Here is a 25,131-nt window from a genome sequence, read left to right as displayed (position 1 = left end):
CTGACAGAAGAAGCCAACACCCCAGAAGACAAACTCAGGTTCCAAAAAAATCTAGACAAACTTGAACAATGGGCCCCATCCAACAAAATGAGTTTCAATGTGGAGAAAAGCAAAGTTTTACATTTAGGCAGGAAAAATCAAAGGTACAAGTACAGATTGGGCAAGACCTGGCTTAAAAACAGTAACTGTGAGAGGGACCTTGGACAATCACTTGACTATGAGCCAGCAGTGTGCAATAGCAACCTACAATTCTGGGTTGTATAAACAGAGGCATAGAATCAAGTTCACGCAAAGTATTAGTACCACACCTGGAATACTGCAGCCAATTTTGGTCACCATATCACAAAAAAAGATGCTGAGAGTTTGGAAAAATTCATAGAAAAGCAACTAAGATGATCAAAGGCCTGGAGACTAAAACATACAAAGAACGGTTGTGGGACTTGGGTTTGGCTAGTCTAAAGAAAAGAAGAAATAGAGGAGATATGATAGCAGTATTCCAGTATTTGAGGGGCTGCCACAAGGAAGAGGGGGTCATTTTGTTCACTAGAGGGAAGAACGAGAAACAATGGTTGGAAACTAATCAGAGAGAAGCAACCTGGAATTAAGGAGAAACTTCTTGACAGTGAGGAAAATCAACCAGTGGAACAGCTTACCTCCAGAAATCGTGGGCGCTCCATCACTGGAGATTTTTAAGAAGAGACTAGACAATCACCTGTCTGAGATGGCATAGGTTCTCCTGTTTGAGCAGGGGGCTGGACTAGAAGACCTCCAAGATCCCTTCCAGCTCTATTCTATTCTATTCTATTCTATTCTATTCTATTCTATTCTATTCTATTCTATTCTATTCTATTCTATTCTATTCTATTCTATTCTATTATTATTTTTTTCTTTTCTATTCTTTTCTATTCTATTCTTACTCAATGCACAAAACTTTATTCTAAGAGGTTTCATAAAATGTTCAGATAAATCTGCTGCTATGAAATAATCAAAAGTTTATTTGTTTCAAGCTCATGCAAGATATGTCAGGGAGGGGAAATTATTCCAGACATCATAGGCAACCACAGAAAAGGTCCGAGTTCCCATAAGATGACAAGAGTTAAATAAAAGAAACTTACAGAAACTAACCCTAACCCTAACCCTGTGGGAGCAAGTGGAGCAGGTAGTCAGTCTTGGGAGGTGGTCCCTCAAGTAACCTAGTACTATGTATTGTAGGATTTTAAAGACAATCATCAGCAACTTGAACTACAATTGGAAGTCTATCAGCTTGCAGAGCAGCGGTGTTACATGGGCACAATGAAGATATACTGACAGATATCCATGCTGGCTGCATTCTGAACCAATGGAAACTTCCAGATGATTTTCAAGGCAGCACCCTGTACAAGTGTGTGTAACAGTCCAATTGGGAGGTGACTGAGGATACGTAACTAAGAGCAGGACCTCCCAGCCTGGGAATAGGCATAAAAAGTCTCCTGGCCACAACTGCCCCCAGCTCTTTGAGCAGGAGCACCTCTTTGAAAGAGGGCACACCACACTTCTTTCAGAGCTAAGACTAACTACAGGATCACAAGGTAGTGGACTGTGCATGACAAGGGATATAACTGTGCCCAAGTCCAAATCACACAGCCAGTGCCCCAAAACAAAAGTCAGGTCTATCATGTGCCCCCCCAACCCCGCTCCCTCACATCAGACCTGCAACAAAGTGTCAGGTTCATGGTTGTCATGGTGGCTATGAACTTCCATGCAGTCTTTGGGTCTGCCCCCCTAAGATAGCAGATTGAAGTTCCTCTAGAATCATAAATCTTGGTGCCTCTGGCAACCTTCAGAATCCTGATAAGACAATAGCACATACACGACGTTTCGGCTAGTGCCGCCTGCAAAATCCCACTGGGCGTATTTCCAAGAGAGGCATTTCCTCCTCCTTGCTCGGCGGGCTCTCAGTAATATATGCCAGGTTTGCCTTCTCATATAGCAGGGGTGTCAAACTGCTGGCCCACAGGCCGGATGCATCATAGCGAAACCGCGCCCACCCCATGGCCAGCAATGGCAAAAAAAGTCTCAACACGTTGCGACACGTCACATGACGTTGCGAGTCTGACACCCTGTCATACAGGATCAAATCCCATATTAGGTGGATCTTATTAAGAGGCTGACCATGAGCAACACTAAACGTTAAATTATTATCTTTAATAACCCAGAGACTCTGGATAAAACACTGAAATATCGTTTGGTAATGCTGCTGTCTTGTAAAATAAATGTTTGGCTTGATCTCAAATTATGTAGCGACAACAAAAATCAACGTGATTGGTGGAACATATTTGATTTTCACATTTTCCTTCTGTACTGACCTGTCTCTTTTTGGAAGTTCTGCCTGGGCACAAATTCTGGGCAGTTGATTAGCTGAGAGAAGTCTGTTTGTGCATAGTCTGTCATGGGAGGGCCAGGCAAAGGCCACTTCTCTGGTTCTTCTTTTCTCCTGATTTTCTGGTCTATAATCTCCACCACTTTGCTGTCTTTTAATGCCTGGAAAACAAACCCTCATTTTCAGCATTAATATATCAAAACAAGTCCAGGAGGGGTACTGCCAAAAACGGTATCCTACAGATACCTATTATCTGATGGTGAAATGAAAGTTTTAAAGACATGTAAAAGAATATTGAACACTAAATAATTTAAAAATAACCTGATATATTGCAGTCATTTAGGAGTCAGGAAGTATATTAAATTATTTTTAAATGAAGAAACTATATTTCATCATGTCATACTAACGTAGCTGAAATTGAGGAAATCATTGCTTTTTTTCTCTAAACAGTTTTGGCATTTCCTGCCCTCCTTAAGCATTCTTAAATGTTCTCCTCCTCGTTCCAATGGCCAATATCTTAATACATATATCCTGAGATGTTAAGGTGTGGCTACCCTGAATCTTTTACCAAGCAAAGCTTGGGACTGTGCAGTCTCTCAATCCAGGCATTTTTCTGAGAAAGCTCTGTGTTATTAAAATCCTCCCTCGATGCTCCTGCAGGTGCCCAATTCATCACAATGGAAGAGATTTTTAGTGCAAGTTTGAATGAGATAGTATGGTATAACCGAAAGTGAAATGACAACACACTCCAATACATATCATGTTTCCCCAAAAATAAGCTCTACCTTCAAAATAAGCCCTAGTTTTAGAGCGAGGCTCACTGGTAAAAATCACACCAGGGCGGGGGTGTGGAGCTGCCCCACGCACCCCGCACCTGCTTACCTTAGGACCACTGCAGCCAGGCCCCCCACGCCCCGACACCTGTCGCGTCGCTGCCAGCGTTCTAATGCAGCCTCTAGCTGTGAGTGGCAGCATCCTCGCAATGAGACACCCAGCATTCGGCTGTGAGCGGCGGCACCAGCACAATGCGCCACACGGCATCCAGCCACAAGCAGCCACAGAAGAACTCGGGCAGCAGCATGACAGGTGTCGGGACATGGGAGACCTGGTTGCGGCAGTCCTAAGGTAAGCAGGTAAGACATCCCCAAAAAGTAAGGCCTATTGCCTCTTTTGGAGGCAAAAAAATAAATAAAAATAACACCGGGTCTTATTTCCAGGAAATACGGTAGGTAGCTAGGTGAACAGATTATCCCTTACCTTAATGATAAGGCCAACATCTGTGGTCAGGGCCTGTACCCGATGGAAACTAGCAATGAGAGTGATGGGAAGGAAGCCTTCAGTGTCCATTTTCCGCCTCAAGAAAAAGTCTCTTTCCAAGTTGTCAACACTGAAGTAGTATTCTCTGAAAACAGCAAGTAATGGAAACTGAAATAGTTATTTGTGTCACATGCCAAATTACACTAGTATCAGTTCAGAAAAGTTTCTCTCAAGCATAATAATAACTATTACTCTATCATATCCATCGTTTTTGAAACTGGTCCCAATCTAAGACAAGTCTTACATTTAAATATATTATTTTTCCTTCTATATTCTCCAGTGGCTGTTGGGCATAACCTTGTCTTCTGCTGCCACCACCACATTAAGCAGCAGTATTTTGAATGTTTTCAGTTGCCTACTCCTAAACAATTTGATAAGTAGGGCTTATTATTATTATTATAGGCTGTGCTGCTGCTGCTGCAATAATTTGCCATTTTACTTGTTTTGGAAAGGGCAGCGCAGTATATCTAGGAACAAAGAAATAAATAAGAGACTATTTAGCAGTTTCTTAATGGATAAAATCAGTTTTCTGTCAAAGAAATAAAATGCTTTGTCAGATATCTGACATGGTTTTTGAAATACTGAAAAACTACTCCTAGAATCAAAACTAGTACATACATCTGTCGTTTGATGTAGTCTTTGAGCAATTCTTGGTCAACACTGTACAGTTCAGTGCTACTGATGTTGTCAAAGTAGTAAGTGATATTACTAGTATATTTCTGTGCACGTGTGCCATCAGAAGCATCAAATTTCCGATACCCATAATGATAATCAAAGTGAGCTGTACAAGGAAAAAGAGAAAAAAATCTTTTTAAAACCTTTTCTTCTCAAAACAAAATCTCTATTGCACTGGTCAAACACAATCAAAATGAAATATAATAGCCAAGCAGGGGGCTACTGTTTGATACCATAGCCACTGACCTGTCTTGATCTACATGGTTCTATATTTTCTCCACATTCATTTCTTCATTGAAACTAAAATGTTGGAAAAGGTTACCCTGAGGTTGGAATAAGGTGTCACCAATATGATATTCTGCTGATAGCTTCACATAACTCCCAAGAATATGGTACGTACTCATAATGTTACCAGATGTGAAGCAGGAGGCTGAATTGACAATGAAAAATGACAAATGTGCTGCTAATTAGTAGAAAGTTAAGACACAAGATTTGAGATTCAGCCTATTCCAGAATAAAGAGGATTCCCCTAAACATCTGAAAAATCTGATGTATTCTTTGGGAATGCCCGCACTCCCAAATTCAATAATGCAATAATAAGCAAATCTGCACATTTATGTTCAGTGTGCCAGCTATGACTGCTTCTGTATCTGCTAACGGTCCCCGATGTCTTGGTCAAATGTCAATGCACTCAATCTGTGGAAATTCTTGAAAAGTACCGGGGGATGCCAAGTGATACAAAACATGGCAGATAAGCTGTGAACCAGTGCCACATCACACCCAAACAAAGCTATCTTATCTAGTTCACAATTTTTCCAACATCATGGATCAAAAAATTGTTATCTGAGGATCAAAGGTTTTCTATCTGCAGAAGAACCTCTCTTTATTACAATTCTCAATTTGCAAAGTCCTTTTACAGTATGGCTTTTTTATGCCACCCTTGAAGTACACCTTACCTTTAATTATTAATCATTTGCAAATAAAACTGAAGATGCTATAAGAAACTTCTTCTCCCCACCCACCCACCACCACAGGAAAGTTTATTTTAGAACTGCCTATCTTGATTTTTCAAAAGGGTATGCCAGAATCAATCATTTTAACCTTTGTTTGTGTAATTAATAGATACTGATGTTAATGACCAGCCCAGTTACCTAGTGAGCTTCTAGATAGGACAGTAGAATTGAACCTGGGTCTCCCCAACCCTACTCTAATGCTTAATCACCGCAGCATATCAATTATTTAATTTTTAGTTACACTTTGTGTAATTATGTTTTTACTGTATAGTAATATTTGTATATTATTTTTACTTCTATTATTCTTTGGTTAAAAAGGAACTTAAAATTCAATAAAAACAAGACATTAGTTTTGGAAAAGATTTTAAATTCTTTCACCTTGATTCCAACTATAGTCATTCATAGTTTAGCACAAACAAATCACCTATCCTCAATTACTGACATTCAAAGTGGAAATAAAATGTTGCTTGACAATTCTTTATCTGCAGCATCACCAATATTCTATAAATGGGAAAGTGGTCATGAATATATTATACGTACAGCGAGTACCTCCTCTTCCTCTCCCTCTCCCTCGTCCCCGGCCACGTCCTCTGCCCCTGAAAGCACCACGAACAGTTGCCCCATCACTTTTAACACTAGAAGTTTCATCATGGTCAGGCCAATTCCGCTCATGCTTGTTATCTAAATGCCATCCTGCAACAAAATAAATAGAGAAAACATGACTGAGATTAAAACACTAAAATGACTGTGAACTGGCATGTTCAGGCATCTTTAAACAATCAAGTAGGTTAAAAGAATCAATCTACTTCTATCATTACATACAGATGAAGGAGGCTTAGCTAGACCAGGGCTTTTCAACCAGTGGTACGGGTACCACCTGTGGTACATTGGCACCTGGCAGGTGGTACGCGACCATCCTAGAAAAGTGGTAGCGGGGGAGGGGAATGAGCTGAACCGGTGGCAGCACCGCACAAGCCTGAGCGAGAGATGGCTGGAGCTGCAGGACTGTCAGGGCTCAGCGGAAGCACCAGGATCAGTGCTTCTTCGGGGCTGTCAGGACTCAGTGGAAGCGCCAGGATCAGCGCCAGGCTCCAGCTGGAGCTCTGTGCTCATCCTGGCGCTTCTCCTGAGCCCAGCAGAAGCGCTGATCAGCTGGAATGTTGCAGCATCTCCAGGGTCTTGTGATTTACATTCAGATGCTTGGCAACTGATTCATATTTATGACGGTCACAGTGTCCCAGGGTCATGTGAAATGACCAAAACCTGCTGCAACCCCCCAGCAGATGGGGGGGGGAATAAAAACCAAACTCCCCCCCCACCCCCGTTGCCAATCCTCAACAGAAATGCTCACAACAATGAAAACCTCGGACAGGAGGAAGAGCACTGCCAGCAGGTGTCTTGCTCGGCTGTGGCTTGGGTGGCACTTTTTTCAGTGCCGTTGTAACTTCAAACAGTCACCAAGCGAACTGTTGTAAGTCGAGGACAACCTGTACTTCATCACTTTTTTCCTTTTTATTTTTTTGGTCATCAAGTTTTTGAAACCTTGCTAGGTGATTGGTGGTACTCGGATGTTGCCATATCCTGAAAGTGGTACAATGGGTAAAAAGGTTGAAAAGCCCTGAGCTAGACATAGCAATGCTATTTGAAGGGGGCTAAACTAGACACAGCAACATTGAAAACCCCAAATTTCTTACTTATTATTCTCATTGCTAGCCACAAAACAGAAACTTTGTCATATAAAAAGGAATATCCTAATTAGCTAGCTTTTAATCCAGGGGTCTTCAAACTTGGGCCTTTTACGACTTGTGAACTTCAACTTCAGGCACGCTGCCTGAGGAATTCTGGGAGTTGAAGTCCACAAGTCATAAAAGGACCAAGTTTGAAGACCCGTTTTAGACTATACTATAAACCATGTACCAGTTTAAAATAATATGGGTGCAGGGGTATGCCAAATGGGGAAAAAATGTCCTCAAAGTCAGAACAAAATTCAAAGTGTCTTGATGTTCTGTATTCCAAAAGACTAAAAAGCCAAAAATTTCAATTGGTTTGCAATAGGGAACAGGTTTACAAAAACATGGAAGTAGGAATCCATGTTCAAAAGGATGATTTTAAAAAAATTAACCCATAGTTAAAACATGTGTATAATGCCCATAACAAATCATGGAATCAGCAATTAAACAAAACTTTTGTGGCTTGGTCTTCATGTAAATATCCACTGAACTAAGTTAAACAACCAACTAACAGATCAACAACTGATTTTCCCTATAAACTCCTCATTACCAGAAAAAACAAGCATAAAAATTCAAGTAGCTACCTATTAGCTTAAGGCTTCTGTTTAATGGATAAGCAAAATGTATGATTGCATTAGGCAATATGCCTATAAGGCTCAACGAAGAAACCTATACATTTTGATTTACAATCTGAAATCTTAAAACACAAGGACAGGGATATTGCTATTACTTCTCTCCACAACACTTTAAAGCCAGCAATAAAGCTCACTTATCAGTCTTATAGGCTTTTGGATCAAAATTGACTCTAGCATACGCTTAATCAACTGTACCTCGAACCTATTTCCTTCCAACTAATTTCAGCCAATGGGAGTAAAATAAAAACCCATACCTGCGACTTTACTGGCTATAGGTAATCTTTGCTTACCATCTAGAATTGGGACTAGCAATTCTGTCACTTAAGCCAAAACTCCTGATAGTGCCAATCTTACAATATCATTTCCATTTCTGTTGTTAAGTGAATCAACAGTGTCAGTAAATGAGAAATCATGTGACTATGTTAGCCTTAAACATCCATTTCTGTCATTAAGTGAATCATCACAGTAATAAATGAGACATCATGGGACTGCAATCACATTCTCTATTAATTCTGCTTGTTCATAGCTGGTTGTGAAGTTTGCAAATGGTGATCACAGCCTGTGGGATGCTGTGATGGCTGTAAATATGAGACCTGGCTTTTCTACCCATTGTAACTTTGAATGGTCACTAAAAAGGCAGTTGGTAAGCAAGGACTATCTGTAATGACTTTACCAGGTAACCAATACTGAAGAGAAAACTTATTTTTGTCAGAATACTCAAACTTGCCTATTTCAAAATAGAAATGTTTTGCTCATTTGTGTACAGGGAAGGTAAAAGGATGTTATAATATAAACAATACAAAACACAACTCTCTCTCTCTCTCTCTCTCTCTCTCTCTCTCTCTCTCTCTCTCTCTCTCTCTGTGTGTCTGTGTGTGTGTGTTAATTTTACTGCTTTCAAAGATACTCAACTCATACCTTTTGATTCACTTCGATTGTTGGAAGGATGCCGATGCTGCTCATTCTGTCTGTTGTTACGAGAGGCGGTTTTATCCCTTGGCACTTCAGACTTCATATCTATTTGCAGGGGTACCCATTTGTGTCTGCTGCCTACAATACAGAAATTACTGCCTAGGACGATTCTTCAAAGGAATGTATTGGTCTACACCAAAGCAACATAATTCTAAACAACCTGCGACACCATCAAAATATTTCAGACTCCCAGAACAGCAATGAATAACATGAGATAAGGAGATAAGAATGCTGGCCTAGAAATAACACAGTCTGTTACTCCTGTTCTACTTTGTGAGTCCTAAAGACAGTGCCTGCTGAGGAATATAACCAGAAAATTGTTCAAGCTTCAGTTCATAAATTCATGTCTTTTCTGAGGGCAGAGATTTACTTTTGTCCTGTACCTTTGCTTACATTGAGAAAAAATAATAAATGTTTGCTATAGTACACTGATATTGACAAGATAATGGATCAGTATGGGGAGGAAATGGCAAAGTTATATATTTATTTATTTATTTAATTCGATTTATATGCCGCCCTTTTCCCAAAGGACGCAGGGCGGTTTACAGGGCAGATTAAAACAATACAATATATACAAGTTAAAATAAAAATTAAATTTCTAAGACTGTACTTTGAACATTCTCTGATAAGATTTTAAATTATATTGTTTCAAGATAATAGAAAACTGTTTCTCTGTACTACAGGGGGTCCTCGATTAATAACCCACTTATTCAGTCACTGGCTGAACTTACAATAGCACTGAATGAATGGTGCTTGAGACTGGTCCTCAAAGTTCCAGCCCAGGAGTCTTCAAACTTGGCCCTTTTATGACTTGTGGACTTCAATGTGCCTGGCTGAGAAATTCTGGGAGTTGAAGTCCACAAGTCATAAAAGGGCCAAGTTTGAAGATCCCTGTTCCAGCCACTGCAGCATCCCTGTGGTCATATGATTGTCATCTGGGCACTTAGTCTGTTGCAAATGTTGCAGCATCCCACTTCAAAGAAATAGACACTTCTGTGATTTCTAGGTAACATCTGATATGCAAGTTTATTTATTTTTTTCTCCAGAATGTGAAGAAGCTCTACTTGCTTCAGTATGAGGATTACTTCCTCTGACGTTTACAAAAAGCATTTTTTCTTGTTGAATCTTGGATTGGTCATTCTCGTCACATGTTTTCTTTTCTGTTCTACAGTCACAGATTCAAACCCTTTTTCAGCTCTGAATTTTTATGAATGACCATAAGCCAGTTATTTTTCTTCAGCTTAATATACTTCAGAAGGCTGTTGTAAAGATCTTAGTTAATGATGTATTAGCAACCACAGCTTTATTTCTGATTTAAGAAACTTATATTCCCCCCCAAAGACAAACACTTGGGGAGAAAGACTCCTCGTTATTAAAATAAACATTTCCCCCAATGTTACTGTCCACACAGTCAATGAACTATAACTTGTGGACTTCAACTCCCAGAATTCCTCAGCCAGCATCACTGGCTGAGGAATTCTAGGATTTGAAGTCCATAAGTTATAAAAGGGCCAAGTTTGAAGACTCCTCAACTATATCATCATTAATTCCTAATTCACTGGCACTGCAGTCCTCTTTATCAATACAGAGCCCTGCCAACAGCAATGCTGATAGAAAGTCCAAAGTTGCTATACTAGCACACCTGCTAAGACCCCTGGACAGCCTTTTCTCACCCTTTTTCTTCTGAGCCGATTTCTGGTTGTCATCATCTCCATTCTTCTCTTCTCCCGATTCATCGGATCGAGTTTTCATGTTCTCTTTACCATCACTTCCTTCCCCTTTTTCCTGCTCCCTCATGCTTTTCTTAATGTGAAGTTTCCGTAGAGATTGGGACTTTTGTGACAGCTGCTGAAAATGATAAGATTTGAAATGGAGGAAAAGATAATTGCAAACAAGGTAGCAGCAATCCTACTTGGATCCTCACCTCGAGATATTGATTGATATTGATGTATGCTTTGGGGAAGCCATTAATACTGGTTACCTTCAACAGTGTGGCTTGCAGTCAAGTACACTACGGCAGTTATAAAGCAATAGTTTGTTCCCAAAAATGAATATACTTTTTTTTTAAAAAGAGACGATTTGCAAATCAGAGGGGAATGTGCCTACTTGAAACACATGCATTGCAAAAGCAAAGCTTTCCCCATAGTTTCTGAATCGTTTTGAAACCTATTAACAGTCACATTTCGCAAATGAAAACAGGGGCAGGAGACGAAGACAAAGAAAGGCATTTTACAAAGTTGTAAAGCTGACACTCCGCTGCCAAAACAGAGGGAAGTCCAAAGCAGAAATATGCTTGAAGCATTTTTGCATTCATGTTCTGGGTATTTGTCGCATCCACACTGAAGAGAGAATAAGCTAAGAGCATATTGCCAGTTTAAGACAGTTTCTTAAGCACTGTTGTATTATTACCACTATTTTGACAGCAGTCTTACCATTGCCACATCCTAAGTACATCATCTTCTCTTCACTTTGGCTAGGTTTTAGAATGAGTTCCAGGCTTCTGTCCCAGAATAGCATTGCTGAGCTAGGGATGATGGTGGGCAGGGAAACCCTAAAAGGAAATCCTCTGCCTGGAACCTGTAATGAGCTATTCCTGGCCTTCTCCTTAGCACAGAGTTAGCACCCCCCCCAAAAGTGTTGCTCAGACTAAGTTCTGTAATGGGGGGAAAATAGTGTCTATATTGAAAGTATGAAAAGAGATTCCTGCAGTTTCTGTTCATTCTCTCCTCCCTCCACACACCCATGCCCAGGTAAACTCTGTCTATATTTAAATGGATATTTTTTTGAAATTATCTAATTATGCTACTTTTGATATAACAATGATGCATACATGATGATCAGCAAGAATCTAGATCAGTAAAATGTGGAATGTTGTAGATATTTTGTTCCTCTCTTCTGTCAAAACATATATATATGCACTCAAACATGTAGTTTTCTAAACCCCAACTTTCTGCAAATTGATTTTAGTAAGAATAAAAGGTTTTTTTTTAAAGTTCAACTGGTATCTGCCTTTTGTGACAAAATATTTGGAAATTCTCTAAAAGAACATGGAAGGCTTTTATATCCTAAGGAAGTTCCATATAGGAAATATGCAAATGAACGGTTGGAATATGATCCAATTATATCCACATTATATGAACAAAAGAACATGTTGGATAAAAAAAGTTATTCAAGCAGTGAGGACCCCTAGTGGTGGTTTCTTTTTTGGAAATATGAGTGACAAGCACTTAGATATAAACAAGAAAAATAGACTTAGCACAGGGTATCACAAATAGTTTACAATAAAAAACAGGAAAATCAAAGTAAAAAGTGTTATTTATTTTAAAGAAAAAAAGAAACAAAAAAGTGTTGAAATAAGAATGGTACACAGGATGATAGGCCTTTTCATTTCATCTTAACGTCTATGTTGTGCGAGCTTTTTTTTTTACTTAGCGACTGTAGAAGCCTCTTAGCCTTCCAGAAAGCCATAAAGATCTTGTGCTTCATCCAAGAGTCAACCCAGAAAGGAGTTGAGTTCAGCACCTGTGTGGTGCTATGAGATTGTTATGGCCCCTGATTAGAGTATGATGTTTTTAATTTGGGTATGTGTGAACAGAGGGGTTTACGTTATTATAGGGATTTGATATTAACTGCCCATGGTTGCAATATAAACCTCTTAAATACATACATACATACATACATACATACATACATACATGTATGGTATGTGTATATGTGTGTATATATGTATTTGCATATTCTTCTATCTGCTGTTGTGATTCCTCGCCAGCCAGCAGATCCGGCAGCTGGGTCTGAGGAATCAGATGAGGAAGAGGGGCCTGAAGTGACATTAGAGTCAGAGGAAGGCACTGAGGAGCTCCAAGACTTACAGTCGGATGGGGAGCCTGGCCCTTCTACTCGCGCTCAGGCTCAGACACAGCTGTGCTGGGAGCCTGAGTTGGACAGTGATGAAGAACAGTTGGGACAAATCCAGGATGCACGAAAGCGCAGGCAAGATAAGCGAGTAGGACAGAGGAATGCAATGGGGCGACTCCAAAGGCAAAGGAGAAGGCATTAGGAAGCCACGCCTTGGCTGAATTATAAAAGGGAAGGTGGGGGAGGTGCTGGTTGCTGAAGGCAACCATTCATGTTGAGGATTGAGTTTCTGTGGACTGTGTTTATTTGCCTTGGACATTGATTCAGGTCTGTGTGAATAAAAGGGGTTGGTTTTTTCTTGCGGTTCCTGCCTGTTTCTTGGAAGAGGGGTTTCTCCTTGAGCATAACAAGAACTCACATAGGCTGGGACAGAACATCTGCATGTCTCTATCGACACTTATATTATAATTTACCCATATATATACCTAACAGCAAAAGCCCCAAGAATAGCCAGTTTTGAGCATCTTCTTTCCTAGAATGAAGTGAAAAATATCCACCATCGGATACAAGCTATACTAAAGAATATGATGTAGGAACAGCAGAAGCAGTCAATTCAACTACTTGAAGATTTTATTATTGTATTTTTTGGAATATTTGCTGTTTTGAAGAGTTGTTTGATAGCCAAATTTGTTGTTGTTGTTCGTTACGAACTCGTGTCCGACTCATCGCGACCCCAAGGACAATGTTCCTCCAAGCTCTACCATCTTCTGGAATCCATTTAAGCTCACGCCTACTACTTCAGTGACTCCATCCAGCCACCTCATTCTCTGTCATCCCCTTCTTCTCTTGCCCTCAACCTTTCCCAGCATTAGGCTCTTCTCCAGTGAGTCCTTCCTTCTCATTAGATGGCCAAAGTATCTGAGTTTCAACTTCAGGATCTGGCCTTCTAAATAGCAGTCAGGGTTGATCTACTCTAGGACTGACCGGTTTGATCGCCTTGCCATCCTAGGGACTCACAGAAGTCTTATCCAGCACCATAGTTCAAAAGCCTCAATTCTTTGGCACTCAGCCTTTCTTATGGTCCAACTTTCACAGCCATACATTGCAACTGGAAAGACCATAGCCTTGACTATACGCACTTTTGTTGGCAGGGTGATGTCTCTGCTTTTTAGTGTGCTGTCTAGATTTGCCATGGCTTTCCTCCCCAGGAGCAAGCGTCTTTTAATTTCTTGGCTGCAGTCCCCATCTGCAGTGATCTTGGAGCCCAAGAAAATAAAATCTGTCACTACCTCCATTTCTTCCCCATCTATTTGCCAGGAATTGAGAGGGCCGGATGCCATAATCTTGGCTTTCTTAATGTTATGTTTCAAGCCAACTTTTGCACTCTCCTTCTTTACCAGTAACAAGAGGCTTTTTAGTTCCTCTTCGCTTTCTGCCATTAGAGTGGTAACATCTGCATATCTTAGGTTGTTGATATTTCTCCCGGCAATCTTAATTCCAACTTTTGATTCATCTAGCCCTGCCTTTCTCATGATGTGCTCTGCATATATGTTAAACAAGCAGGGCGACAGTATACAGCCCTTGCCGGACTCCTTTCCCAATTTTGAACCAATCAGTGGTTCCATGTCCACTTCTCACTGTTGCTTCTTGACCCGCATATAGGTTTCTCAAGAGACAAATAAGATGGTCTGGTACTCCCATCTCTTTAAGAACTTGCCACAATTTGTGGTGATTCACACAATCAAATGCCTTAGCATAGTCAATGAAGCAGAAGTAGATGTTTTTTTTGGAACTCCCTAATTTCCCCATGATCCGGCGTATGTTGGCAATTTGATCTCTAGTTCCTCTGCCTCTTCAAAATCCTGCCTGTACTTCTGGTAGTTCTCGATCCACATACTGCTGGAGTCTAGCTTGTAGGATTTTAAGCATAACTTTACTAGCATGTGAAATGAGTGCAATGGTGCGATAGTTTGAACATTCTTTGGTACTGCCTTTCTTTGGAATTGGAATGTAAACTGATCTTTTCCAATCCTGTGGCCACTGTTGAGTTTTCCAAATTTGCTGGCAAATTGAGTGTAGCACTTTTACTGCATCATCTTTTAACATTTTGAATAGCTCAGCTGGAATACTGTCACCTCCAGCGGCTTTGTTGTTGCTCAGCTTTCCTAAGGCCCACTTCACTTCACATTCTAGGATGTCTGGCTCGAGGTCAGTGACCACCTCATCATGGTTATCAGGGATGTTAAGCTCATTCTTGTATAGTTCTTCTGTGTAATTTTGCCACTTCTTAATCTCTTCTGCCTCTGTTAGGTCCTTGCCATTTTGGTCCTTTATCATGCCCATTTTTGCAAGAAATGTTCCCTTCATCTCACCAATGTTCTTGAAGAGATCTCTGGTCCTCCCTATTCTATTGTTTTCTTCTATTTCTTTGCACTGTTCATTTAAGAAGGCATTCTTATCTCTTCTAGCTATTCTCTGGAATTCTGCATTCAATTGGGTGTATCTTTCGTTTTCTCCCTTGCCTTTCACTTCCCTCCTTTCCTCAGCTATTTGCAAAGCTTCCTCAGACAGCCATTTTGCTTTCTTGCATTTCTTTTTCTTTGGGATGGTTTTAGTTGCTACCTGTTGTACAACGTTGCAAACCTCCATCCATAGTTCTTCAGGCACTCTGTCTATCAGATCTAATTCCTTAAATCTATTTGTCACCTCTACTGTATATTCGTCAGGAATATAATTTAGTTCATACCTGAGTGGCCTAGTGCTTTTCCCTACTTTCTTCAGTTTAAGCCTAAATTTTGCAACGAGAAGCTCATGGTCTGAGCCACAGTCAGCTCCTGGTCTTGTTTTTACTGACTGTATAGAGCTTCTCCATCTTTGGCTGCAGAGCACACAGTCAATCTGATTTCTGTGTTGACTGTCTGGTGATGTCCATGTGTAGAGCCGTCTCTTGGGTTGTTGGAAAAGAGTGTTTGCTATGACCTGTTATTCCAGTTATCTTTTGGCTTCCTACTTTAGCATTCCAATCCCCCATGACGATAAGGACATGAATGGTATTGAATGGTTTGCCTTGGATTCAAACTGAGATCATTCTGTCATTTTGGGGATTGTATCACAGTGTTGCTTTTCCTACTCTTTTATTGATTATGAAGGCTACTCCATTTCTTCTGAGGGACTCTTGTCCTCAGTAGTATACCTGATGGTCATTTGAATTAAATTCACCCATTCCTGTCCATTTTAGTTCGCTGAATCCTAAGATGTTGATGTTCAGCCTTGTCATCTCTTGTTTGACCATGTCCAGCTTTCCTTGATTCATGGATCTTACATTCCAGGTTCCTATGGAGAAAAAATCTTTACAGCATCGGACTTTCCTTTCACCACCAGACACATCCACAGCTGAGCGTCCTTTTGGCTTTGGCCCAGTCGCTTCATTCTTTCTGGCGCTACTAATACTAGCCCTCTGCTCTTCTCCAGTGGCATATTGGATGCCTTCCGACCTGAGGGGCTCTTCTTCCAGCATCACATCTTTTTGCCTTTTGGTACTGTCCATGGGGCTTTCATGGCAAAGATACTGGAGTGGGTTGCCATTTCCTTCTCCAGTGGATCACATTTTGTCAGAACTCTCTGCTATGACCTGTCCGTCTTGGGTGGCCCTGCACGGCATAGCTCATAGCTTCATTGAATTACACAAGCCCCTTCGCCACGACAAGGCAGTAATCCATGAAGGGGGATAGCCAAATTAAGTATCTGCAATAGTAGATGTTACAATAATAACAGAAAACAACAAAAAATCCACACATCCAATATAATAGAAAGTAATAGAGTAATATCTTCCTTCTAAAACATACTCAGATTTAATCAAGTAGCATCCACCAATAAACACAAAAATATGAAAATGAAATAGGACTTTGCTAATATTATTATAACAAGCCGCTCAATGGATAAGGAACACTCCTGCCAAACAACAGAATTTACTGAGAATATTCTTCATTCAGCAACTCCATCAATTCACAAATAGGCCAAACAGATATGATATCCCCCCCCCCCCGAGTCAGAATATATTCTTACCTGTATACTCTTGTGAGCTATTTCTCCTGGCGTTGGCCAATTTGTGGCATCCCCAAAGTCACCAACCTGATACAGCAAACAGAGAATACAGAATCAAGTTACTTTCTGTAAATTCATCTTTTGACCCTCTGTACAAGTCCAGATTTAACTACCTACTATTTCTATTCCTTCTAGTGGCAGTTCAGATACATATCATAACAGAACATTCCAACCAGGTAGACACCTTTGTGGTATATGTGCTTTATTTGGTATTCTGTGACACAGAATATCAGGGTTTTTAATTTTAAAATTATGAAAGATAATTTCCCATCCCTTCGCAAGACCCTAGCTCCTCCACAAATGTCTTTCCACTTCACAGCTGGTAGTAAGTCAAGCACATCGACCTTACTTTTAAACTTCTGCTCCATATACAGCTTACCGGTATCTATTTTTCAACTTGAAAGTTACCTGAAATGTATGTAACTTCTCCTTCATTGGTTTCTAATTTTAATTTCCTTTTTTGTGAGATGTCACTCAGCCGATTATTTTGAAAAAGTGAGTGAAGCCAAAATTGGTTTCTCCTTTATGAACCTTATGGATGGCCTATGTTTCTATGTGTAGGGGTGTTTCTATTTTATTGCAGACTTTTTATTAAAAGTTGTTTTTTATGTTATTGTAATGCTGCATTTTAATTTTTTTATTCTAGTATTTGTGCACAACTTACCAATGACTCCATGGGAAACATCATAAAATACATTCAATAAATTCAATATTTATTTATTTTTTCTCAACACAGTGCCATCTGGTGAGCATGATGAAATTTACACAATAGCAGTAGAGAATCTTCCAAGTTATTTTGAGTTACATTGAAAAACAAGAAAGGCTTAATTATTTTCCAGACATTAGGAAAAATCAGATGGCTTTTATGTAATTATAAATTATCTGACTAATCCTTAGTGACACAGATTCTGTGTCATTACTGCTTATACATAAGGAGAAGATCCCACTGTTCCTGTTCAGTACTCAAAACCAATGCAGCAGACTGCAAAACTGAGACCAGCTTCCTGAATATATAGAATAGTTTAAATTTGGTATGTTTTCCTGCCTGATTCATTTACTTTTCCCTCTCTGATTATTTCTTCCACACTCAGTAGGTGGGGAGGGTTTAATGGGAGCCACCAGTTTATTTACAAATACTTCATGACTTGCATCAGGAGGAAAAGAAATTTTTCAAAAATACAAAGAATTAAGTAGATCCTTATCATGACGGCATCACACACACACAAAAAAAAACCCACTGAAGAGAATGAACCTCGTCCTACAGAACATTGCAAGTTTCCAGTGCATCAGGAAATGAGAATGCAGGGAAAAATTGTGGTAAAGAATGCAAGGAGCCCAACAATGGTAATCACAGTGAAGTATTGGTGGGTAAGCAGTTTCTCATATCGGCAGAAAGTTTGCACCATTAATAATGCCTGTAATAAAGCTTCTGGATTACACAAATTCAAGTGAAAGAGCCAAGCTAGCATGTGTAACCAAACCCTGGTTGAGCATGGAGGTGGAATCCTCCCAACTCAGAAATTAGGCCTTGTGGGGTTCAAGTGTGACATCAGATTTGATCCCATGGTATGGATGGAAGAGTGGCTATCAGTATCAGGGAGAACCCTGTGGTTTCAGGGATGCTGCATCATCTGGATGAAAAGCCCTACTTGTAAAATTGGGCCTGAAGGATCACTTGGGATTACTGCTTCCCTGATACAGCTACTTGATTCTGTGGCCAAGTTAGCAGTGGAATTTTCTAAATTCATAGACCTGGGACACTTCAACCTGGCTTCTCTAGGTATGAAATTGAACATGGCTCAGCATTCATGACCATCATGATGACAATAGGCCTGACCCACAGCTGTGATCATGAATCAATTTTTTTTTGTCGAGGGCAGAGGCGACGTGATACAATCTGATTATGGAGTAAATGTATATAATTCCTTGTCATAGTGAGATCATTTTCTTTTATCGGGGTACTTCTGGGCTGTCTCCTAACTCAAGCAAGTAGGATCCATTTCCTCAGTCCACTGCAGACAGGTTTCAGGGGAAGTCTGGGGTTTCCCTAACATTCCAGTACTTCAGATGACTGAGGTCTTAGAACTTGGAACAACTTATTCATAACCTGGAACAAAACAATGGGCTTTGGATCAGATTGTACTGTGTGGCTGCTTTTAGATCCTAGATAACCCTTTGGGTTTTGGAAATAAAACAAAAGAAACACCTACTGTTGGAGGAAGGTGAGTAAATCCGATTGAACATGGGTTTTATTATAGATTACCCAAGGGTGCTAAGAGTGACAAAATGTAACTACTTATTCCCTTGCATCATATCTGCAAATTGCCAAACAGTCCCTCTGTTTAAGGTAAGTTAACCCCCTCTTGGGGAGAGCAAGCCTGGATAAACACCTGCAAGACTGCTGCAAGGAAGTTTTAGGCATCTGTCAAATAAAACTGAATTTGAACTTGTTGGTTTCAAAGAAGTGCTCCTTGATCTCCCAGCAGCTTTCAACACTATCAATAAGCTGTTGGGTGAGATCATCCAATATCAAGGGGCCAGATACCATCTATATACTGATGAGACTCAACTATGCATCTCCACCCTAGCTCAACAAAGTGATGTATCGAAATGCTTTTTCAGTGTCTGGAGGTTGTAGGAGCCTGGATGAAAAGGAATAGTTACAAGTTGAACTCTGGTAAAACTGAATTAAGAACTTAACATCTTTAGCTCTGAACAGGGTAGTACCCCTTAACAGAGCTGGTCCTCCTATACTCTTGGGGGTCATCTTACTCTCTTTCAAGAAATAGGTAACAGCTACGGCTAAGAGAACCTTTGCACAGATACATCTATGTGCCAACTGCTCCTCTTAAATTAGGAGGCCCTATTTACTATCACTCATACCTTGATTGTTTCCATCTGGACTACTGCAATGCATGGGATTGCCTTCAAAGAACATTCCAAAGCTGCAACTGGTCCAGAATTCCGAGTTATAGGTTTGAGTCAGTTTATCCAAATATCACCTCTCTTCTGTGACCTGTGCTGGCTCTTAGTGGACTTCCAGATCTCCCTCTCCCCCCCCCCCCTCTCTCTCTCTCTCTCTCTCTCTCTGACAAAGTCTATCTAGCAATGTGGCCATAATCCAGTCCATCTATTAAACCATGTCATTTAACGGGAGTGTGCTTTTTCTGTCATAGTACCTGGCTTAGGGAACAGCATATGCTGCAAAATTTGGATGGCCCTGACCTTGACGCCCTTTTGTGCAGTGTTAAAGAGCCAAATTTTTCCTTGAGCACTGGACTCATCTCAGTGTGATTATTACTTTTTTTAAGAGACTGGGTGGAAAGTACAAAATATTTTGTTTTATTTTTTTCCAATTTATTTTATTGATATTAATCACCTAGAGTTGCATTTTGATTAGGAGGCCATATAAATCTATATAACTAATAAATATATAGGAGGTAAGGCACTACGCCCTCTGTAAATTTTAATCACTGTTCTCTTCATCAGGTGAAAAAATAATAATTCTTTAGAAGACTGGAAGTCAATGTGGCAAATATGGCCTCCTGACTAAAAACTGGATCTATAGTAGGTAGTATCTCTAAAGGGTGACTTCAGCATAAATACAGGTCCTGCTGTGCTGAAGAGGGAACTGATTTTACAGAATTAGTGATTAGAAGTGGAGAGGGCAGCTGAATGGGCACAAAGTAATGTTAAGTGCAGTTGTACAACTTTGGCTAAATATGGGAACACTGTGGAATATCAGATACAGTTGCTGGGAATTTTAGGGTTTATCAATCTAGTTCTAATGTCTCTCTGACACAAAAAGAAGACCTTTGTTCTTACAGGATTCCCTGCCTTTATTTTAATGCTGTATTATTTTATTTATATATCAAATTTAGAGACCGTCCATCTCACTCCCAGAGCGACTCTGATTATTTACCAGGTCCTTAAAAGAAACTATGTGCTATACTTATCATGAAATAACTAGCAGAAAAGGATAGAATTTGAAGAAACTAACAAGTGTGTCAACTTTTCAGCATGTATTTAAAAAGAAACTAGTAGAATGAAGCAAATGAAAAGAATTTCATCACTCTTAGCTAACTGTGAAATGATGAAAAAAAAATCAACCATGCGAAAGGATACATTTTTATAATAACAAAGGCTATGTTTTTATAATAATTCATGTTCAGGCCAGAAGTCCAAATTCCTAGATATTTCAGACGGTCCTGGAAGCACTAGAGGGGAGAACAGTTTCATTTAATTTAAATCTATGATTTAATTCCATCATTTTATACAAAATGTTTTGAGGAAACAAAAGGTAATTGGAAATAACCAAAGTACTATTATATTTAGCATAAATGCAAATAGGAAACAGCATCCAACAGTCAAATATGAGTATGAGAGGGAAAACTTCTAAATTAGGGGAATACTGAAAAGAGACATTGAAAGGAAGAGCCAAGAAGATTATATCTCTTCATAATGTTTGGACGTTCTTCATTGTATGTTCTTCAAAAGCACAATGGTTTGAATTGGAAAGTAACCCACAATGTCAAAAAAAGGTCAATTAAGTACAGAAAGAAGTCAGCAACGCTCTCTAGTACTACCATAGCCAGACTGTGGCAAAACTTCCTTCAAAAAATTAAAATCTTGAAGGAGAATGAAAAGGCACTTTAGCTTAAGAGATGTCAAATTTTAATAAACAATGCAGAAGGAAAAGGAACATCATCATGATCTTTTGAGGAAAGCAAAGGAAAAATAGGGGGAGGCAGTAAGAATGTACCGTATATACTTGAGTATAAGCCGAATTTTTCAGCCCACTTTTTGGGCTGAAAAATTCCACTTCGGCTTATACTCCAGTCAACAAAAAAACTTACCGAGGACTTGTGCGCGGCCGAGGCTTTGGTGCTTCCGGGATCGCGCGCACCTCTCCCAAGCCACCGCCATCCGGAGACCTGCCGAAGTTTGGGGAGGTTTGGGGAGGTGCGCGCGCACCTCCCCAAACCTCCCCAAACGTCGGCAGGTCTCCGGACCTCCGCGCCTTGCCTGCCTGCTTCTTTCCGCAGCGGAAAGAAGCAGGCAGGCAGGGCGCGGAGGAACGGAGACCTGCCGACGTTTGGGGAGGTTTGGGCGCCTCCCCAAACCTCGGCAGGTCTCCGTTCCTCCGCGCAGACCTGCCGACCTTTGGGGAGGTTTGGGCGCCTCCCCAAACCTCGGCAGGTCTCCGTTGCTCCGCGCAGACCTGCCGACCTTTGGGGAGGTTTGGGCGCCTCCCCAAACCTCGGCAGGTCTCAGTTCCTCCTGCCGACCTTTGGGGAGGTTTGGGCGCCTCCCCAAACCTCCCCAAACCTCGGCAGGTCTCCGTTCCTCCTGCCGACCTTTGGGGAGGTTTGGGCGCCTCCCCAAACCTCCCCAAACCTCCCCAAACCTCGGCAGGTCTCCGTTCCTCCTGCCGACCTTTGGGGAGGTTTGGGCGCCTCCCCAAACCTCCCCAAACCTCGGCAGGTCTCCGTTCCTCCTGCCGACCTTTGGGGAGGTTTGGGCGCCTCCCCAAACCTCCCCAAACCTCGGCAGGTCTCCGTTCCTCCTGCCGACCTTTGGGGAGGTTTGGGCGCCTCCCCAAACCTCCCCAAACCTCGGCAGGTCTCCGTTCCTCCTGCCGACCTTTGGGGAGGTTTGGGCGCCTCCCCAAACCTCCCCAAACCTCGGCAGGTCTCCGTTCCTCCTGCCGACCTTTGGGGAGGTTTGGGCGCCTCCCCAAACCTCCCCAAACCTCGGCAGGTCTCCGTTCCTCCGCGCAGACCTGCCGACGTTTGGGGAGGTTTGGGCGCCTCCCCAAACCTCCCCAAACCTCGGCAGGAGGAACGGAGACCTGCCGAGGTTTGGGGAGGTTTGGGGAGGCGCCCAAACCTCCCCAAAGGTCGGCAGGAGGAACGGAGACCTGCCGAGGTTTGGGGAGGTTTGGGGAGGCGCCCAAACCTCCCCAAAGGTCGGCAGGAGGAACGGAGACCTGCCGAGGTTTGGGGAGGTTTGGGGAGGCGCCCAAACCTCCCCAAAGGTCGGCAGGAGGAACGGAGACCTGCCGAGGTTTGGGGAGGTTTGGGGAGGCGCCCAAACCTCCCCAAAGGTCGGCAGGAGGAACGGAGACCTGCCGAGGTTTGGGGAGGTTTGGGGAGGCGCCCAAACCTCCCCAAAGGTCGGCAGGAGGAACGGAGACCTGCCGAGGTTTGGGGAGGTTTGGGGAGGCGCCCAAACCTCCCCAAAGGTCGGCAGGAGGAACGGAGACCTGCCGAGGTTTGGGGAGGTTTGGGGAGGCGCCCAAACCTCCCCAAAGGTCGGCAGGAGGAACGGAGACCTGCCGAGGTTTGGGGAGGTTTGGGGAGGCGCCCAAACCTCCCCAAAGGTCGGCAGGAGGAACGGAGACCTGCCGAGGTTTGGGGAGGTTTGGGGAGGCGCCCAAACCTCCCCAAAGGTCGGCAGGAGGAACGGAGACCTGCCGAGGTTTGGGGAGGTTTGGGGAGGCGCCCAAACCTCCCCAAAGGTCGGCAGGTCTGCGCGGAGGAACGGAGACCTGCCGAGGTTTGGGGAGGCGCCCAAACCTCCCCAAAGGTCGGCAGGAGGAACGGAGACCTGCCGAGGTTTGGGGAGGTTTGGGGAGGCACCCAAACCTCCCCAAAGGTCGGCAGGTCTGCGCGGAGGAACGGAGACCTGCCGAGGTTTGGGGAGGCGCCCAAACCTCCCTAAAGGTCGGCAGGAGGAACGGAGACCTGCCGAGGTTTGGGGAGGTTTGGGGAGGCGCCCAAACCTCCCCAAAGGTCGGCAGGAGGAACGGAGACCTGCCGAGGTTTGGGGAGGTTTGGGGAGGCGCCCAAACCTCCCCAAAGGTCGGCAGGAGGAACGGAGACCTGCCGAGGTTTGGGGAGGTTTGGGGAGGCGCCCAAACCTCCCCAAAGGTCGGCAGGAGGAACTGAGACCTGCCGAGGTTTGGGGAGGTTTGGGGAGGCGCCCAAACCTCCCCAAAGGTCGGCAGGTCTGCGCGGAGCAACGGAGACCTGCCGAGGTTTGGGGAGGCGCCCAAACCTCCCCAAAGGTCGGCAGGTCTGCGCGGAGCAACGGAGACCTGCCGAGGTTTGGGGAGGCGCCCAAACCTCCCCAAAGGTCGGCAGGAGGAACGGAGACCTGCCGAGGTTTGGGGAGGTTTGGGGAGGCGCCCAAACCTCCCCAAAGGTCGGCAGGAGGAACTGAGACCTGCCGAGGTTTGGGGAGGCGCCCAAACCTCCCCAAAGGTCGGCAGGAGGAACGGAGACCTGCCGAGGTTTGGGGAGGTTTGGGGAGGCGCCCAAACCTCCCCAAAGGTCGGCAGGAGGAACGGAGACCTGCCGAGGTTTGGGGAGGTTTGGGGAGGCGCCCAAACCTCCCCAAAGGTCGGCAGGTCTGCGCGGAGGAACGGAGACCTGCCGAGGTTTGGGGAGGCGCCCAAACCTCCCCAAAGGTCGGCAGGAGGAACGGAGACCTGCCGAGGTTTGGGGAGGTTTGGGGAGGCGCCCAAACCTCCCCAAAGGTCGGCAGGAGGAACGGAGACCTGCCGAGGTTTGGGGAGGCGCCCAAACCTCCCCAAAGGTCGGCAGGTCTGCGCGGAGGAACGGAGACCTGCCGAGGTTTGGGGAGGTTTGGGGAGGCGCCCAAACCTCCCCAAAGGTCGGCAGGAGGAACGGAGACCTGCCGAGGTTTGGGGAGGTTTGGGGAGGCGCCCAAACCTCCCCAAAGGTCGGCAGGAGGAACGGAGACCTGCCGAGGTTTGGGGAGGTTTGGGGAGGTGCGCGCGCACCTCCCCAAACCTCCCCAAACTTCGGCAGGTCTCCGGACGGCGGCGGCTTGGGAGAGGTGCGCGCGATCCTGGAAGCACCGAAGCCTCGGCCGCGCGCAAGTCCTCGGTAAGCTCCAGGCGGTCACTTGCTTCGCGTCTCCTGAGGGAAGGGGGGGCGACTGGAGCGGGCGTGTTTCCTCGCCTGCTGGGCGCCGCGATTTGCCCGGGGAACGCGCGGGCCCCGAATGGCAGCGTGGAGCGAGGAAGCGGACAGCCAGGGCTTCCCCGAGAGCCGCGGCCACACAGGGTATTCCTGTGTATTCAGGCTTGCAAAATGGCGGATCGAGCCTCTGCTGGCGGCAGAGGCTTGCAGAACGGCGGATCGGCTTATACTCGAGTCAATTACTTTTTCCAGTTTTTGGGGGTGAAATTGGGGGTCTCGGCTTATACTCGAGTCGGCTTATACTCAAGTATATACGGTATTTAAAAAACAATTAGAGCAAGACTCTGGCCAGGCTGGGTTGTTGGATATCCAAAAGTGTAAGAAATATTCAAGCATAATACAGAGATTACAGAGGAAGTAAATTATTTTTTTCACCCCATTTGGTCTTCATTATAAAAGATCGTGGATAAATGTATGTACCCATACTGATTCTCTCACGGAAGGAATCCAAACAACTAAGAA

At 43.2% G+C, this 25,131-nt stretch overlaps 1 protein-coding gene across 4 annotated transcripts in view; it reads right to left on the bottom strand.

The window, feature by feature from the left end:
- The window catches only part of LARP1 (La ribonucleoprotein 1, translational regulator), an 86,902-nt gene that overhangs the window by 19,086 nt on the left and 42,685 nt on the right, over positions 1–25,131 (bottom strand). For 3 of the 4 annotated variants that reach the window (XM_081320438.1, XM_081320441.1, XM_081320440.1), the window contains exons 3-9: positions 16,622–16,687; positions 10,375–10,549; positions 8,648–8,779; positions 5,905–6,057; positions 4,295–4,457; positions 3,617–3,761; positions 2,346–2,520 (exon numbers count right to left, since the gene is read on the bottom strand). In XM_081320438.1, coding sequence (XP_081176564.1) covers positions 2,346–2,520; positions 3,617–3,761; positions 4,295–4,457; positions 5,905–6,057; positions 8,648–8,779; positions 10,375–10,549; positions 16,622–16,687 — 1,009 coding nt within the window. The remainder of the gene's footprint in view (positions 1–2,345; positions 2,521–3,616; positions 3,762–4,294; positions 4,458–5,904; positions 6,058–8,647; positions 8,780–10,374; positions 10,550–16,621; positions 16,688–25,131) is intronic. The other variant, XM_081320439.1, reaches the window with a different exon arrangement.

The sequence above is a fragment of the Vipera berus genome, assembly GCF_964194415.1.
Source record: "Vipera berus genome assembly, chromosome: 2".
Classification (NCBI taxonomy): Eukaryota; Metazoa; Chordata; class Lepidosauria; order Squamata; family Viperidae; genus Vipera; species Vipera berus.
The sequence above is the reverse complement of the archived record's forward strand: the minus strand, read 5'-3'. Positions and strand labels throughout refer to the sequence as shown.